The following is an 18,706-nucleotide window of genomic DNA, read 5'->3' on the forward strand; positions in this document are numbered from 1 at the left end:
GCTTTTTTGTAGAAGGAGGAATGTTTTATTTCTTATTTCAAAAGCTACCTATAGTCGGGCTTTGAGTTTTCATTTCAAGTTTTTGAAATTGAGATTGAATTTAAAGTAGCATCACTTTCCCAGCAGAATCCCACCCAGGGATCATCCCACCCTGTTTTCAAAGTAGATGTTCACGTATGTCTCTTATTAAAGTATGGTCATGGAATTAAATTTGTAATATGTCTGTTTGTGTATATCCTAAAGACTTTCAAAGACTGGAGTCAGGAGCTCTAACAGCTGGCCTGCGTGGGCAACTTAAGTTTAAAAAAGCATATGCAGGTTAATATATGACAGGGTCGTTTGATCCTGGGCTGGTGTAAGCTTGGGCTTGAATTTAGGTGAAGGTTGTCAAGAGATAAAGCCAAAAGCAGGTAAACATGTTGAAGCAGAGCAGCACTTCAGTGGCGGAAAAGGACCAATTGTTTGGCCTTCTGCACGTGACATACATCATCAGGCCACAGCCTGAGGGGCTGGACAACACATGAGCAAATGGTTGGGAAGGCCTCGATCTCAGGAGACAACCAGGGGGGATGTAAAGGTGTGTATCTTTTGCTGATACTGATTCAGTATGTATTGTTACCCTCTTCTGCATCCTAGGATGTAGCACTTGACAAAACAAGATATTGTCCTGGAGGCAGAGATCTGGACTCGAGTTTGAGACTCGGACTCTAGTCGCACTTAAGTCACACAAACAATAGCGCTCCGGAGGAAAGTCTGGCTAGTCCACACAGCATTCCGGGATAGCAGAAAAACGTGCTCTGGTTCATTGGCATTTCTTTAAACCAATCACGGGGTGCCGGACACAATGACAATGCCTCTGCCAAATAGCCTCGGAATGAACTTGTTTTGGTGGAACATGTGTACGTGCAAAAGTAGTTTTAGTCGTGCAACAGAAAACTCTGATAGGACAGATAGTCTAGCTAGCTGTCTGGATTTACCCTGCAGGGATCTGAGGAGCAGTTAACCATAGTCCTCACAAATCCAAACAATCTTTTATTTATAGGAAACGTCTGATGAGGTGAATGTTATTCCCCTCCCTGCGTAACCTATAACTTACCTGCGTTTTACGTGAGAGAGGACAACAAACATGTAGACCGCACCGCTACAGCTGCTGTGCCATTCATCATAAGCTTTGCTTTGGCTTTAAAAAAAGTTCACACAAGGCCTGCCTAAATAGGAGGCAACATCTGTCATAATCATTCAGCAAAAGACAAGCGAGTCCTTTCTTCTTTAGTACCTCAATATTTGGTCTGTAATTGTTTTGGTTCTAGCTCAAAGACATGAGACTTGACTTGGACTCTAGCTCAGAGACTTGTGAGCATCTCTGCCTGGAGGTAATTAAGTTAGTGAAAGACAGCTCAGAGCTCATCGTACATCCTACCCAGCATGTGAAACCTCACTGATAAGATAACAAGATTCTGAGCTCTATGATCAGTCTGATCCTTTTTTTTATGTCCACAGAGTTTCAATGGACACCATCTGTTAACTACAGTGAGCCATGATCTACAACATTACTATTATTATTTCTCTGTATTAGGATTTTATTATATATCCAATTTAATTATCGATAAACACACATTTTTTATTTTTTTGTACTAGTGAGTGTCCGTGTGCTGTTTACATTAGTTACAGTGTATTTAGCATAATAAAAAGTATAAAATGGATACTTTGTAGGCCTATACACAGTTTTTAAAGCTGCTCTAATCAATATTTTTTTTTATAGTAACAAAGGATTAAATAATGTATTATATGACAATGCCACTCATAGTGGAGAACCCACGGAGAGTTCCCCTGGAGAGTGTGCTGCGTCATCTTTTTGGCATAGCACACTAAAGCCCCTTTCACACATGCACTGCAAACCTGAAATGATCTCGACATTACCCTGCGGAGCTGTATGTGAGAATGCAGATGTCCAAATCAGTTGGACTGGACACAGTCTCGCATTGACAGTCTCCACAGCGCTGTGTCGGTGCTGGAGTGCGGTCTGGCTACACCACCTATCTTTTCTGGGATAGAGGGAAAAACGCTCTGGCTTGTTTGTATTTCTTTACACCAGTCACAAATGTACTCACCGCCAGTGTTTCAGTTTGACTGTTAAAATGTGTTTAGATAATTAAAAGGTATTTATTTAGAAGCGGGCTGGCTGGCTAGTTAGCTATGTTCCCACAGCTTAATCTTAGAAATGTGGGAACATAGGGCTGTGGGACCATTGGGCTGTGGGACCATTGGGCTGTGGGACCATAGGGCTGTGGGACCATTGGGCTGTGGGACCATAGGGCTGTGGGACCATAGGGCTGTGGGACCATAGGGCTGTGGGCCCATAGGGCTGTGGTACCATAGGGCTGTGGGCCCATAGGGCTGTGGAACCATTGGGCTGTGGGACCATAGGGCTGTGGGACCATTGGGCTGTGGGCCCATAGGGCTGTGGGACCATAGGGCTGTGGGACCATAGGGCTGTGGGACCATTGGGCTGTGGGACCATAGGGCTGTGGGCCCATAGGGCTGTGGTACCATAGGGCTGTGGGACCATAGGGCTGTGGTACCATAGGGCTGTGGGACCATAGGGCTGTGGGACCATAGGGCTGTGGTACCATAGGGCTGTGGTACCATAGGGCTGTGGGACCATAGGGCTGTGGTACCATAGGGCTGTGGGACCATAGGGCTGTGGGACCATAGGGCTGTGGGACCATTGGGCTGTGAGAACATAGGGCTGACCAATGTTACATAAATAAGCTGGACAGAGTTGTCCCTCATCTGGCGATAGAAACCATGCTTTCCCCGTTCTGTTGGCTCAGAGTTCCACAGCGGTAGTCCACAGGTACGAATTAGTTTTGCACAAAATTTATCGCCAAAAGTGTTGCAAAAGTCAAGGTGTGCCGATTCGCCACTTTGTGATGCGAGAGAGCACACGTGTGAAGTTGCAGTGACAGATTCAAGAGGGCATAATCATTGAGTCGTAGTTGTGATTTAAAATGAACCTGAGTAAAAAAAAGTATACGAGTAAATGTTGCATGACAAGTTTGCAGCTGACATTGTGTTCATGTAAATATCAATCTACACATTTGTGAATATTTTTTCTGTGACTTCACATTCAGAATACAGGTGTGTGAACATTTTCTGCGAGTGCAAATTTCAATTTACAATTTCAGATTTTTTTTACAAGCTACTGTCATGAACACATGACACTGTCATGACACATGAACCCTAACCCTAACTTGTCATGACAAAAACCGAATGACAGACAGAAGCGTTATTTCATAAACGTTTGACTTGTTTATAATGTTTATGACACGTTCATGACAGTGTCATGTCACTCTTATGTAGATACCTTCAAGTAAAGTGTAACTGAATATTTTTTACAAGTGCGAATTTTAACATACAAGTTCAGATTTTTTGTTCTGCAAGTTCTCACATCGTATTCTACAAGCTCTCACATTTTGCACCATATTGACCGTCATAGTTAAGCCCCGATAGCAGAGACAGCGAGAGGGGATGCTTTATCCCAGCAATGTATCCGGACATTAAACGGTCTTTACCCTGCCAGCGCCCTACTGCAAAGTCCGTCTGATTGAGCCCAAAAAGTAAGAATTCACAGCAAGCAAGTGGGCGTGTTGATGAAGAAATCATCAGAAAAATTCAAGGAACGGCAAGCAACTCTGTTGTTTATGACCAAATTACAAAACGTGTAATACGTGTCATGTCTTGCACGCTCTACCCAACCTCTATTTTATTCATCTAAAGTCACCTTTTGTCTGCAGTTGAATTAATTAGTGTAACGCTTTGATGTGGCTTCATTGTCAGACTTATTGCAGATACCAGTCACCAGTAATTCTGAAGATATGGAATAAAGACTAAATGTGAGGTGCATCCAAACTGTGGCCTGGAACCTTTTCTTTTTCGTGCAAAAGGGGGTGGATGAAAAGCTCGCCCAATCACCAACCAGCCCTGTCCCACCACCCCATTCCCTTTCCTCTGACACGGACCACAACTCCCATTTAACATTTTTCATATGGACTTCTAGTATCCATTGCAGAGAGAAGTCATTCCAAACATGCATGTGATGTGTTTTCTCTGCTTTATGCACAGCAACAAATTACTTTGTGGCTGCTCTCTGAATTTCGGTCTCGGTCATCAGGCATAAGGTTTCACGTCCTGGGCCAGAAAACATAAGAAGGACGTGAGTTAGAATTTGGGATGCAAACACACAAACATTAGCGTTCCTCACTGCTTCCCCCTCTCCAGAGCCTCCAATGGAGCAACCCAGTATGAATGGCTTCCAGCTGCTGTAGGCGTGAGATGGAGGCATGGTTTTGGTCCGTTATGGTCCGCTCATGTCCAGATGTGTATCTGCAGCACTGTGAGGCCCTGGTTAGGGTAATGACTGGGCTCCTTGTGAATGAACCGCTGCAACGTCATACTTTTGCAAGGTTGTTGTACAGTAAGGCCACATTAAGTCTGCAGTTTTTCAAGGGGCTGAAGTTCAAGCTGAGAATAGTAGCAAGAATGTCCTCAGGTGCTTCCATGCTGAGAAAAAGTCAGATTTCACCTGCAGGAATTCAGACTGCAACTGGTTTTCCTTTATCGACTCAAAGATGCCTAAATCTAATCAGACTTGACAGCCATGGACGGGACTGAAACCGTGGACCTGTGCCAGTAACAATTATACCACCCTATACTGTAAAAATGTCAGTTTGAATTTGATTCAGTCTTAAAGGGGAATTGTAAACATGAACATTAGTTTAATGGTCAAAAGGAGTACTACTCAGCCAGCGTATACTGTTGTACTGTATAATGTCTTTTTTTCACTCGAAGATTTTGTCTTCTGCCAGTGCAGTGGGAAAATTCCATTTATATTCAATAAAGCCGTTGTCAATATCTCCAAACAAGGCAGACCATTCCACTGATATTTACAAAATAACATGATTTTAGTTGATTTGCATTGCAAACGTAAGACATCACTTAAATTAGTTCAAATTTGAAGACTCAAATCTGGATAAACTCAGTCCAGGTGGATTTTTTTTTTTTGCAGTGTACCTCCTATTGTTGAGCTAATCCTGTCCAAATAGGGATTCATTATGAATCATAATCTGTTGGTTCCAGGAGCTGTAGTAAATTAATAACTGGGGCTTTCCTAATTAAGACATGACTGGGTCAGTGTAACTCCAAGGTGCACAGGCTTTAATTAAAAAGAGGAAATCCTTTAAGATAAAACATATACCATGTACTCTCTGACACTCCAGTCACTAGTAATAAAAATAGAGTTGTTGCCCTGGCAACTCATGCATCGACTTCCCGTTCAGTTCAACATCATCTTCAGCACTTCTTTTGCTTTTAAAAAGGTTCGTGTTCAGTCCCATTCATCTCCAGGCTTTACATTTCCGAAGAACACATCTATTTTGGCAAGTTAGCAGAATTCAGAGCAGACATAAGTGAGTTGTGGAGACATTTCAGTTCTTGTGGCTGTTCTTCTCTTTCCGCAGCTCCCCTCAGGAGGGGCACAAGTAATGAGTCCCAGCTATGTGCCAAACATGTTCAGCTTATCATAGGCCACAGCTTGTAAACCCATTAACCCTGCTGCTTGCTCTGCTTTTTTTTTTTTTTTTTTTGAAGTGGAGTGGGCTTTCCATTTTGTTCTAATGAGATGAGCAGTAGGAAACAAAGCTCTGTACGGATGTAATCCAGGCCACCTGGGAAACACAAGGGTCTTCAAATTCTACACCTTTACTTTGCTTTTCTTAACTTCCCTGTTCTTTCCTTCTTCTTCCCTCTCTCTCTGTCTTCACCAGAGAAGAAAAAACTCTGATACTGTGATACTTATTTTCATACAATCAAGTATGAAAAACTGAGGAGGACGCTGTTGGATGCTGTCCTTCTCTCCTACTCTTTCTTCATTGCCTAACAAATCTATCTCTTTCTCTCCCAGTGACCCTGTCTTTCTGTTTGAGCAGCACTGGTTGAAGCCTGAAAATATTGTAAATTAATAACATAACTAATTCCACTGGTCGGACTGTTGAGCTCTGTTTCAGACTGATACCTCCGGTTCAGGCTGGTCCTCACCCTTAACACGTGCCTTTTTCAGTGTAAGAGTAAAAATATGACATAACATTATTTATAATAAGTTTATTTGATTCACAGCTGCTACATATAATGTTTTGACCTCTGCAACCCAACTGCATTTTACCGCAAACTGACACTGACAACATTGTATTCAGAATATAAAATATTTTTATAGGACTTTTTAATGTGTGATTGTGTAAAGGTGTTCACGAGATGCCAACCTTTCGTGAACTTGTGAATTTCGCCAGCCGTCTTCTCTCGTTTTCATGGAGACAGACGCTGACAGACGATGACTGTAACGGCACTGTAGCGTCACTTTCTACCTATATAGCATAGTTGTGACATCACAACTGTATGGAAGTCCTGACGGCTCGTTTATAGGCACAGTTTCTGAATTTCTGTGCATTTCTCTGTGGACTGATCATTTTGACTAAACAGTATATTTATATAGCACCTCGACCTTATTTATAATAAAGGAAAGATATCGAAATCTCACTTTTTAGTATTTGGGACCTTAAAGGGATTTATTATATTGTAGTATTTATTGTTGTTAGGGCTACTTGGAAAATCAACAGGACACAGAGAGAAACTGTCCTGTCCAATGCAGGAAGTGTTGGGTTATCTATATTTGCAGCAGCAGAGGTTTGTATGAGATAAACAGAGGAACTGGATTCGCAGTTATAGCCACAATGGCTGAATAGACAAAGAAAAGAGCACCACATACAGAAACTAACATTTTGACAGAAAACCCCAGACACGTGACACTATTGGCCTCGGCTACACCACTCAAATGTATAAAAACAAAAACAAATGGTCATTGCAGTATTTTAAAAATTATTCTAAATATCAGAACAAATGATAAGAAAACCATATTACCACCAAGCCTTTATAAAATTTAGGTTTAGCCCCAATGCCCTTAGAGGTGTAGTTATATTTATTTAGTTTTACAGTGCGATGAAGATAAAAAAAAATAAGAACACTGTGAGGCAGTTTCTTTGTTAGAGACATTTCTAAAAGGAGAAATACAAAATTACTTAGCTTAAGGTTCATGTATTCAATTTCACATCATTAGAAAAAAGGGGGTCAATTTAGAGAAGAAAGAAGAGAAATTAATACAGACATAAAATGCCTATTCATACATCATGTTGGGTAGTCTCTTTTTTAAGGTTGAACACTGGTCTCTTATGTAACTGATCAGCAGTTACATCAGATAGTGAAGTATGGCAAATAGTTAAGTGGCGACATTCTTGTTACAAAAACTAAATTAAGATGTCATATAAACAAAACCTAGTGTTTTATAGGATACTTGATTGGCTGCCAACGCTTTTAGAATGTCTGATTATATATGAAGTGCCTATGGCCCAACCTAAACATTTATTAGTTTGGTCAACTAAAACACCTTTAATTTGGTTAGGAAAAGATCATCATCCTGGTTAAACACTTTAGAAAGTGCTAATTGATTCTGGGACAACACAGCATTACTTTGTTGTGTGTGCTTGAATCATTCATTTTGTGGCACTTTTTTTGTAAAAAAATTAATAATAATAAAATAAAAATGGAAGCATTTTTTTCTCAGTGTGTTCAGTATTTACATTTTTTAAGATGGTGCAATGTGCAAACTAATGCATATATAGTGTAAGGCTAAGAATTGACATGGACTATAATAAGCTAAAGACATCTTTTACTAGTTTTTACAGAGCAAAGGCTTCATTTGAGAAAGCCAGTTTCATTAATATTACTGCTACACTAAGGCAAAACCCCCAGAGAGAAATGATACACCCTACTGCATGGTTCCATGTAATGTGATGATCCAGAGCGACATCTGGTCTGTTTCTGGTGTGTTGGCAATGAGAGCAGTTGATTTATTAACACGTTTTTCTCCTCAGTTTGTGTTTATTCTAGTGCAACAGCCGGAGACAGCCAGCGTTTAAGTGGTCTCTGGTGTTAAATGAAGCCTGTCTTCATTCTCCATGATGGACCTGGATGTTAACCTGAGCATCTTTAGTCAACAGATTAGTACGTGGTACAGGGACAAGCTGTTTATTTGACCAAGCCAGGAAAATGTTATGTCACACCACTGCAATAGCCAAGTATGCCTGTCCATTAGTTCCTTTTCCATTAACTTTGGTTAATAGATAACTCTTCAACCAGCTGCTTTAATGCCGGCTTTCTTTTATTGACAAATTGAAGTGAAGTCCATAAGGGCCATTCTGTGCCTTACACGATGTTCTCGACCAGTGACTACAGTATTGAATCGTTGATAGTGCTTATGGGATAAGTCAGACAAAACAATGTTGGGAACTGTTCTAGGCAGCAGGTCAAACAGCATGATTAGACTTGTGCATGCAAACCTTGACACCAATAAAACAAAGTTCTCCAGTTCAAGAATGCTCAGAGGTGTCAGCATTGGCTTTACAATCCATTCTGTCTGATTTACTGAAGAGGCAGATTTATTTTTATTTTTTAGGACTGCAGGTTCAGTCATTGTGGGGTGACCGGGTTCAGAGCAGAGGGGTTTCCAGCAAGGAGTCTTTAACAAAGCAGACAGACGACTTAGGGCAACTCTGCCTCGTCTGTCAGTGTCCAAGCGAGGCCCGCGGCTGATGTGGATGTCACTGGGACAGAGAGAATCCTGATATTACATTTTTCAATCTGGAATTCCTCTTTGTCTGAAGCGTAAATGCTTTTAAACCGAGAGAGCTAGCAGATGAAACCACAACAGCAATTTCCTGTTGTCCTTGAGGGATTCTTTGCCCTTCTTGTTCACTGCCATTTATTACATTATGTAGCTTAAAGCGGGCTGATATCCCCACAAATATGAGACCAGGCAAAGTGGACCTCATTGAATTTGGGGCATTTTTCTGACTGCAGTGTCTGGAATAGATCCTCAGACGCTTTGACTGTGCGCTGGCTCACACTGGGAAACCAGAGCAGAGCACTGAGCGAAAAGATGATAACTAAATATAGGTGACACACCAGTATTTTTATCTGTGGAAATATAAATGTGTACAGCTTTTGGCTAAGGGCTATTGCTGCTCTGTGTCCAGTAAACATCAGTTGATCTTGCCAGGTTTAGTTTAACTCACTCACTGAGAAGAAGCAAGTTGTTTTTGACAAATGAGTATCTTACCACTCAAACTTCAGCATCTGCACATTGTACACAACTCATATCAGTTAATTGGAGCACATTTATAAATACTTAAAGCTTTTACTTGCTTTGGATTTACATCTGCAAAACTGCAAACACATTCTGTCTAAAATGTTACCTGAGACAAACTGGGACCATTCATGGCCCGAGGAACGCTAATGTCCATCCACCAATTTGGTTCAGGCTGAAATGTCGTAACAACTATTAAAGGTGCCGTAGGTACGACTGCGAAGATCCAGGACTGCGCAAAAGCGGCAAATCCAAGCGGTGCGCGACGCCGGCGCAAAGCGGTTTGGCCTCCTTTAATGTGTAGGCGGCTTTAGCATTATGGCCTGAGTGTAAAACATAGGTGTTCTCTCTAGTCTTACTGTAATCAGTTGTGATTAATCCTGTTTTTAATCTGTGCGTCTGTACTGCTTTATAACCTCTATTTTATGGGGCAACCTGACAATGTGCAATTCTCTCAAAATAAAGGCATAGCAGTGAAACCAGTACTAACCCTGAAACCGGACACAGTGTACTCCTGTTACTCACGTTAAATACAGACAACAAAAATTCTCTGACCTTGCTCCAGTCACATTTCAACCCTACCTATGCTGTTACAGTATCTATCTCACTCCTGGATTCCCCATTCTCTTCATGGTCAAAGTCAAGGGCTTGTGCAGTTTGTTACTTTGTTTGTTACTTGTGTGTTTTCTCAGCGTTCTTACTTGTTTCCCCACTCTCCATCTCCATGTTTGCCTTTTTCCTTGATAAGATTAAAAGCAGGAAACAATCAATCTAAAAAATTGACATTTATGAAGCATTTCTAGAGCAACATCAGTTGTTCCCAGCATATGTCAGCACATACAGTAATTGTTCTCCAGCCTACAGCTACTTTTCTTAAAGAGATACGCCACCGTTTGTTGAAATAGGGCTTATCACGGTCTCCCCTAGCTGTAGATAGGAGGGCCAACGCATTTTTTGCGCATGCATTGTTTTAGTCCGGTGCAACACCAGCAGCGCCGCCGCTAGTTAGCTTAGCATAGTGAATGGAATCCTATGTTGCCGGTTAGCATGTTGTGAGGAAAAGTGAGCCAACAAAAGACAAAAAAACAACCTAATTACTTACACTGAGACAAGAAATACGTTGGCCCACCTATCTACAGCCAGGGTAGACCGTATTAAGCCCTATTTCAACAAACGGTGGCGTATTCCTTTAAATAAATCACACAATGATCAAGCCCCTGTTACTATCCCAGAATGGCCTGTCTGAATTGCTGTAAATTTATTTTAACATATCACAGAGTCTGCTACAGCATGTGACCGTGGTATTTAACCTTACCCTCACAGAAGACTGCTGTCTAAGCATTGAGCAAACACTGCGGCTTCCTGTGAGAGCCCTGATGGTCAGAGTTTTAGCTCTACTGACATTTCAAGGCAGATCTGGCTTGCAATCAAAACAAATCACTTTGGCTTAATATGGAAAATTCAATATATTTCCATTTGGAGAGATTGGTCAGTAAGCAGAGGTCAAGCTGTAACAAGACCTTAGCTGTTTTGGGCATCACCTAAGCCAAATGAATATAATATCAATGTGTGCATCAAAACTAACATTTTTTATTTATTTTTTTTAGATCTGTAGCTGGTCCCCCATGGACTTCTTTAGCAAGTGTTACAGTATTTATGTATTAACTGCTCTAGCTTGTCCATATTTTTAAACACATATGGTAGTAATAATAACGGTCCAAAATAATATAAAATTGCATATTTCTTTGATTGAAAAATGTAACATTGTCTTTGGAGTGGACCCCAAAAACCCCCGCCAAACAAAACCTAGCAAACCTGAACCTAGGGTTTGACAATATGACAATATTAAAGGGTAGAGATTTAGCATTACAGTAATACATTCACAGAAAGGGGAAACTCGCAAGAAACACATTTAAAAAATGAATGGTCATAATTGAAGCAGCAGAGATATCCTGAATGTTAGTCGTTGTTGTTAATGTTAGGGCCCTATCTCGCACCCGGCGCAGCGCAAAGCCCGGCGCAAGTGTCTTTGCTAGTTTAAGACCGACGCAGTTGTCAGTTTCCCGTCCAGCGCCCGCGTCGTTTAAATAGCAAATGCACCTGCGCCCATCTTTGCGCCTTTGGGCGTGCTGGTCTTACAGGGAGGTGTGTTCAGGTGCATTCTGGGTGCATTGCTATCTTGAGGCAGCGGGAAGTGATTGCGCCATTGACCAACAAAAACCTGGTCTAACGTCACTAACGCAGCATTTCATTGTTATTTTAACAGCCTATTAGTAAAATGTGCCTAGGCTTATGCACAGCGCGCACACTATGCTTGTTACACACACAGGGACGCACAGCAGCACACACACATGCAAAAGATTACAAATAAAAATATTACGGTGCAAATCCTCCATCATAATAGCAATGTGCCAAGGTCCAAACGTGCCTGGCTTTTAAAGGGAATGGGAGATGATCTCTGATTGGTTTATTGCATGTTACGCCCAAAACACACCTCTGATTAATGAAGACACTAAGAACAACCCTTTAGAACCAGGCGCCCGGCGCACGGACCCTTTTTTCCGCCGTCAAACTAGCAAAAGTGGATTTGGACACGCCCTAAACACACCTGCACCAGGCGCTTCACGCCATGCACTTGGATCGTTAAAATAGGGCTCTTAAACTATGATCAGTTAAAAGTAATTTAAAATAAGTGTTGAAGTGTTATATTATTTTGTTTCAATATCAGCTTGCTACGTAGTTACGTTCATGAACGGAGTGCGCATACATCCATAATTAGTTACGAGATGTGATGGCAAGATAGTAAGCAGAAGTCAAATGAATGGTTAAAAAAAACTGCAATCGAGGCTCCAAACTTTAACTGTTATGATGATAAGTGTGGATGACGAGGAGAATATTTCTAGCAGTCCTGTTGAAACTATAGTTGACGAATGTAGTGCTAGTTGCTACCTAAGTAGTGGCGGTGAAGTCTCCCCAGCGCCTGCTAGCAGCAAATGATGCAAAACAATATGGAGATATGACCTGGAGATATGATTTGGCTTCAGTTGGAGCGGGATGGAGGAAGGTTGTGGCTGTCGACAATAAATATCGTTTTTAGGAATAAACCTGCCTCCTGCGTGAACTGGGTAGGCCTTTGCTTCTCTAGTTTAACGTGGGCCATATTGGTGGTCCTTAGAAGGGCTTATATTTTCTGAAGTGGTACGTGGTGTAAAACGTTTGATAACCACTGTCCTAATGCAACCATTAGCACACCTGCACGGTAAACTCCACACCCCAGTTTGTAAAACATATTTTTAACCCTCGTATTGTCTTCCCGTCAGCCATGCACTTGTTGTCCTCCGGTTCGGTTTGCCTGTTTATAAAGCATAAAGTAGCCTATAAATGATTACCCAATTGTATATTTTTTAGCCAACTTCATATGTTGTTACCACTAGTTTTACACTTCTATATGGAATTGATGGTGAATAAACATCATTTACATGAAATTGTCAGTAATTTTTGAGTAAAATTAGCAGAAATTAGGAATTATCTTGACTAATAGTGAAGGTCAGAGAAACATATGTTCATGGATGATCACAGATTTTTACCTGGTTAGACCATAAAAGTAGTGATCATCAATTAGCGGATGGAACCATCCATGTTATTTTTGGGAAATTTGGTTGAAAAGAAAGCCATATTTCTGATGTAGAAAGTTTGAAAATGGGTCACATTTGACCCGAGGACAACATGAGGGTTAATCTCTAAATACAGGGCGAGATTACCGCAATGGCTTTATAAGGGTTACTTTATTAGAACCGGAGAAAGATATTCTACAACTGTTTTCATAGTACTCCTCTTGACTAGTAGACGTGTATGTATAACATTGGGGGGAGTCCCTTTAACCATCAGTCAACCAGTAGAGCTTATACTGTACAGATTATACTGAGCTAGCTGTCCCTTTCAGTATCTCATAAGCCCCTTTCCGACCGGACGGATTTTTGCAGTTCCTAGAACATAATGTTCCTAGAACCCTTTTTTTCTCTTGTTCAGAGTGGACCAATTTGGGGATTATTAAGTTCCTCTGACCGCAGTTCCTGTAACTCTTACAGCTCCTACTTCAGGGCAGGGTCTTTTTTCCCTTTTCTGCATCTTTTTAATATTGTATTAACTTCACTGTTTAGCATGCTTTCTACTTTTGTAAACAGGTCTTTTACAAAAATTTAAAATATTTAATAGAAAAGTGGGTTACTACAGTTATTTGTACATTCACACATGAAGGTAGGCCTACCTGCTTGATTACTGTAAAAACGAGCAGCAGCAGGTTAAATGGCTGTGGTATCATAACAAAATATTGTGGTGGTTAGATGGCTGTGTTAACAAAAGGTCTTTTGTGTTCACACAGCCATCTAATCACACATGTAGACATTCTTGTGAGATTTTTGTGTTATCATCACAAAAGGTCTACACTGGCATTCAGACAACTTTGTCTGAACTCCCTTACCCCTCCTACCAGTTCCTATGGCCACTTGGCCATTGTGAATTCATGCAAATGAAAAAATACGGTTTTGGGGGAAGAGTAGTTAGTGGAACTGTTTAGAAGTGGACTGTTCCTATAACTACATTCCTGTAACTACTTGGTCGGAAAGAGGCTATAGACTAGACCAATGAGCAGGACTGCTTCAGCGTAGTATTGGATTGAATGTGATGAATACTAGCAACATTATTAGAGTTTAGTTTGTTGTCATTTCCGAGTGTGCCGAGGAAGTGACGGATGGATGATATCTCCATGCTGTTTGTTTACTGTCGCTTTTGTCCATGGGGGTTCCTGCTGTTACACGTCAAAGTAAGTGTACGCTCGGTCTAGGAAAGGAAAGTGATGTCAAATGTTTTCTTCAAGGTTACAAAGAAAAATGGATGCAAATACAAACAATGTACAATGTGATTAATGAACAGGATCTATAATAAAAAAGGAAACTCGTGACCTGTAACACAGGTAAACACTGAGCAAATTGACTGTGTGTGTGTGTGTGTGTGTGTGTGTGTGTGTGCGTGGATACAAGATCAACAACATTGTATTCTTTTGCATTGTATTTGTTTTGTAGTCAACATCTGGAATATTCATTTTAACCAACACCTTCTTCCTGAAAACAGTTTTGTTTGTGCCCTTAACCGTTTCCTGTTTTGGATGTGAAATGATAATTACCGTGAGAGATTTTTCTCATGCATCACTCTCTCTGTGTACTTTGTGTGCAGCACTGGTGGGTTCCCTCTCCATGGGGATGATCTTCTTCTGCTCTCCCATCGTCAGCGTCTTCACCGACATCCTCGGCTGCAGAATTACCGCCGTGGGCGGCGCTGCTGTCGGCCTGGTCGGCCTGCTGGCCAGCTCCTTTGTCACGTAAGGAACAAAATAAGCATTCAAATGAACTTGTGTCATTACTCCATACAGCAATACATGGCACCTACTCCTACAAGGTTATTGGGTACTGAGCTCCACAAATAGGCTGATTTATATTTGCTAATAATGTTCAAAAGTTGCAAAGGAACTCCCGTCATTCATTTTGCCAAATGATGGTCTAGCACCGAAAACGTTGCCTACTAATAAAATTATTTTTTTGCAAGTTAGACAGTGTGTGGGAGTTTCTCTGCAACTTTGACTTACTTATCCCCCTCCGACGCACCTGTCTCACGTTATAGATATGCAAAGTATTTTTGTGTACTGAAAAATCTTTTAAAAAATTAACAATTATTTGGTGGCCCCCCATACATTAACTCAGAGGTCTATGGTTAACTGCTCCTCAGATCTCTGCAGAGTAAATTCAGACAGCTAGCTAGACCAGTGTTGCTCAAATAGCGGTACGTGTACCCCCAGGAGAACTTTGGAGTATTGTACCTCTTTATATAGACTTTCTTTTCTTAAGATAATTTTTTTCAGGGCTTTTCACTTTATTTGAAAGTGTACAGATATGAAAGGGCACGCAGCAAAGGGCAACAGAGGGCGGCCCTAGACTTTCTTTTCTACCGAAAATGTTTCGTGCTGGTCAGGGGGCACTTGGCTTAAAAACTCAATTCAAAGGGGGTACATAACTGAAAAAAGTTTGAGAACCACTGAGCTAGACTATCTGTCCAAGTTTTCTGTTGCTCGACTAAAACTACTTTTGAACGTACACGTTCCACCAAAACAAGTTCCTTCCCGAGGCTATTTATAGAGGCACCGTTGCTCAGTCTGGCGTTTAGCGTTGCCCAGGACGATTGAGATTGGTTTAAAGATATGCCAATAAACCAGAGTACGTTTTTCTCCCATCCCGGGATGTTGTGTGGACTAGCCAAAACCTCTTTCACAGCGCTGTGGAGGAAGGTCTGGCAATGTGAGACTAGTGTCCAACTGATGAATGGAAGTCTAATAGTCTCCACCAACTCCTCAGGGAAATATCTGTCTCTTTTTTCTTTCTTTTTTTGCAATGTTTTTATTGATTTTTTTTATTGCAATTACAATTGCAACCTTTAACTCCCACCCTCCATCCCAGTCAACAACACAAAATTATCTTCTAACCTCTGTTGTACTATAAAAAAACAAAAAGAGAATTATATCACAGTATCACATGATATACAGAATAAAACAACGGCACCTCCAGCAAAGCCATGATACGCACAAATACAAAAACAAACACAAATTACACCTCTGCTGTCACCCTCCAAGACATGTCTCGGTCCTTTCCCCTTCTGGGGTTCACCTCTTATTGAATTTTATATATCCTGTCCCGCATTTACGCTCTGTAGAAGCTCCCCTATGTCTCCGTTTTTTGTTTTTTTTTATTATTTCTCATATACCCCCAATTTCTTTTTGGAATATAAATGTTAATATCTGTCTCTTTAGCTGTTAAATGCATCACTGTGTTCACTAGCTGGTCTCTAACTTTGTCTGTTTGCGGTTTGTTGCTGAGCACGTAGTGTTCATACTCCTTTCTAGCTTTCGAGACGGGTTAGAGGCTCTGCATGTAGCACTCAGATGTAAATAATTTCCTGGAATTCTATATGTCTACACTACACTTGAGGAAATACTCAGAAATTTGTGATCCAAACGTTGTTCAACTCCTCACTTTATCGCTCTCAAGTGCGATAAATAATTGCCACTTATCAAGTGGCTGTTAAACAGCATTTCACAGGGGGTGCTTACAGCCAAGTTCTGCTGCGGACTGTGCAAGGTGCAACATTTTCTTACTCGTGATTTGACTTTGCCCCAAACGGAACTTTGAAACCACTTGGAAGCACCATCCTATTGTATCTGGACTTTCACCACTACACATTCATCCCTTCACCTTGTTGAATGTGCTGATTGATGTAATTTGCCGTGGTTGAAAGGCTTAGAGTCAAAGTCAAACCCTTGTCAGCACATTATACCTGGTAATAATTAAAGATATATCTGTTTCTTTAGAGAGTTCCAGCAGCATATGGACTGATCTAATCGGAGCGTTTTAAGTCTCATTGAGATCAATGTCTCTTTTGACAACTAATTACATACAGCATATATACAGAACTCCGGACAAATGTATCCCCCCCTCAAAGTGATCAATGCTACTGCACAAATAGACCATTATATACCTAAAATATAAGTATTTTAAACTAAGTGCTGTAAAAGTCTATATCTGAGCAGCAGTTGCTGGTTGTATTTAGTCGCTACCAAGCTCCGGGACGCCGGCTACCAGCAGCAGTTGTTTAGCCGCCAACAGGTGACTGTGAGTCGGGTACAGATGACGGTGCTTTCAGGGGCCGTGGTAGAGGAGTTTAGCCAGAAAAAGAGAGAGTCATGCGGCAATGACAGTTAAGTTTAGGCACCAAACGACTAGTAAAGTTTAGGAAAAAGATTGTGGTTTGGATAAAACACTCCAGAGGAACGAACAAGCGGTTCCTGGGTAAAAGTATTTTGTTTTCGTCATCATCACAAGTGAACTCTGCTCTCCGGCTTGAAAGCGCTGTGTTTTATGTTGACACCACGTTGTGCTTTTTCATTTTGAGATTATTTTTAGTGCATGAATAAGTGTTTTGGCATTGCTGGCTGAGTGGCACTATATCCATGGTATTGAAAGGAGGATTTAATTCTTGCATGTTTTGTCATTTTGTTGCCTTCACAAATCATAAAAGATGGTGTCGTCAGCATAAAATTGAACATTGCAGTGCTCAGTTGGAAAATACATTTTAATTATGTATAGAGTAAATCGTAGGGGGCATGGACTCTTTGCTGGGAGACGTCCTGCGGATGAATTGTTGGCCTTCTGTCCTGGAAATCTTTAATGTAAGCAGTATAGTGATGTATCTTGTTGTTTGATCCCCTCTCAGGTCCCTGGGTCCCATGTACTTCACCTATGGCATTGTGTTTGCCTGCGGCTGCTCTTTCGCCTACCAGCCCAGCCTGGTCATCCTGGGCCACTACTTCAAAAAGCGCCTGGGTCTGGTGAATGGCATTGTGACGGCCGGCAGCAGCATCTTCACCATCACGTTGCCCTTCGTGCTGTCGGGCCTGCTGGATAAAGTGGGCCTCCAGAACACCATGCGCGTCCTCTGCATCCTCATGTTTATTCTGATGCTGGCCGGCTTAACCTACAGGCCCCTGCTGCCAGTCAAATCCAGCAACACCCGCACAGGCAGCCGGTGTCCACCCATGAGCCAGATTTTCAACGTCAATATCTGGAAGTCTTTGGGATATCGCATTTGGGCCTTCGGTATTCCTGCAGCCCTCTATGGCTACTTTGTGCCTTATGTTCACCTGGTAAGTTTGTGTTTTCGAAATACTTTTTCATTCATCTGCTCTATAAATCAAATTTGGTTTCACTGACTTTCAAGCATACTGTGTATAGGGTTGGGCATTGTTTTGAATTTAACAATTCTGATTCCAATTCCAATTCTTCCTTTCGATTCTGATTCTTTGAAGGGTGGAGTTGAAACGGGTTATTTCACAGATAAGAGGACACGTTTTTGCCAGGCTTTTTCAACGTAAAGTAAAGCCACACTTTAGAACGCAGCTTACTGTGCTCAGAACAAGCGCCTGCTGGAAGTAAGGCGGCCGCCACGGAAACCAAAACTTGCGTGTGTTAAATTTGGAACCGATGATCAGATTCCAATAAAGAAACGATTCGATTGGAACTGAATTTATGAAACGATTCCAAGACGGAACTGGTTCTGGGTTCCCAATCCTAACCGTTTACTTACGGTATGTGTTGTTTGTGTTGTTGGGTGTCATCACCCACTCTCTGGGCCAAAGGTCAGTCTGATGACAAATTACCACACGTCAACGCCAACAGATGCCATGGTGTGATTTCTCAGAATCCTAGTTCCATGTGTTGGATGTGGTTGTTGGCACGAGGAAGGAGGAAGGGCGAAGTCAACAAGGAAGCTTCAACAACACAGATATCAAAACACATACTAGCAACGTGAGGTTTATTAATGTGAAAGATGAGAGGGAAGTGAACCCCAGCC

The 18,706-nt window shown here is 41.5% G+C and overlaps 1 protein-coding gene across 1 annotated transcript in view; it reads left to right on the forward strand.

Annotated features, from left to right (window-relative positions):
* The window catches only part of slc16a10 (solute carrier family 16 member 10), a 51,480-nt gene that overhangs the window by 15,587 nt on the left and 17,187 nt on the right, over positions 1-18,706 (forward strand). Inside the window, exons 2-3 of the mRNA XM_039782330.1 lie at positions 14,486-14,630; positions 17,570-17,999. Coding sequence (XP_039638264.1) covers positions 14,486-14,630; positions 17,570-17,999 — 575 coding nt within the window. The remainder of the gene's footprint in view (positions 1-14,485; positions 14,631-17,569; positions 18,000-18,706) is intronic.

Source organism: Perca fluviatilis, chromosome 18, assembly GCF_010015445.1.
Source record: "Perca fluviatilis chromosome 18, GENO_Pfluv_1.0, whole genome shotgun sequence".
NCBI lineage: Eukaryota > Metazoa > Chordata > Actinopteri > Perciformes > Percidae > Perca > Perca fluviatilis.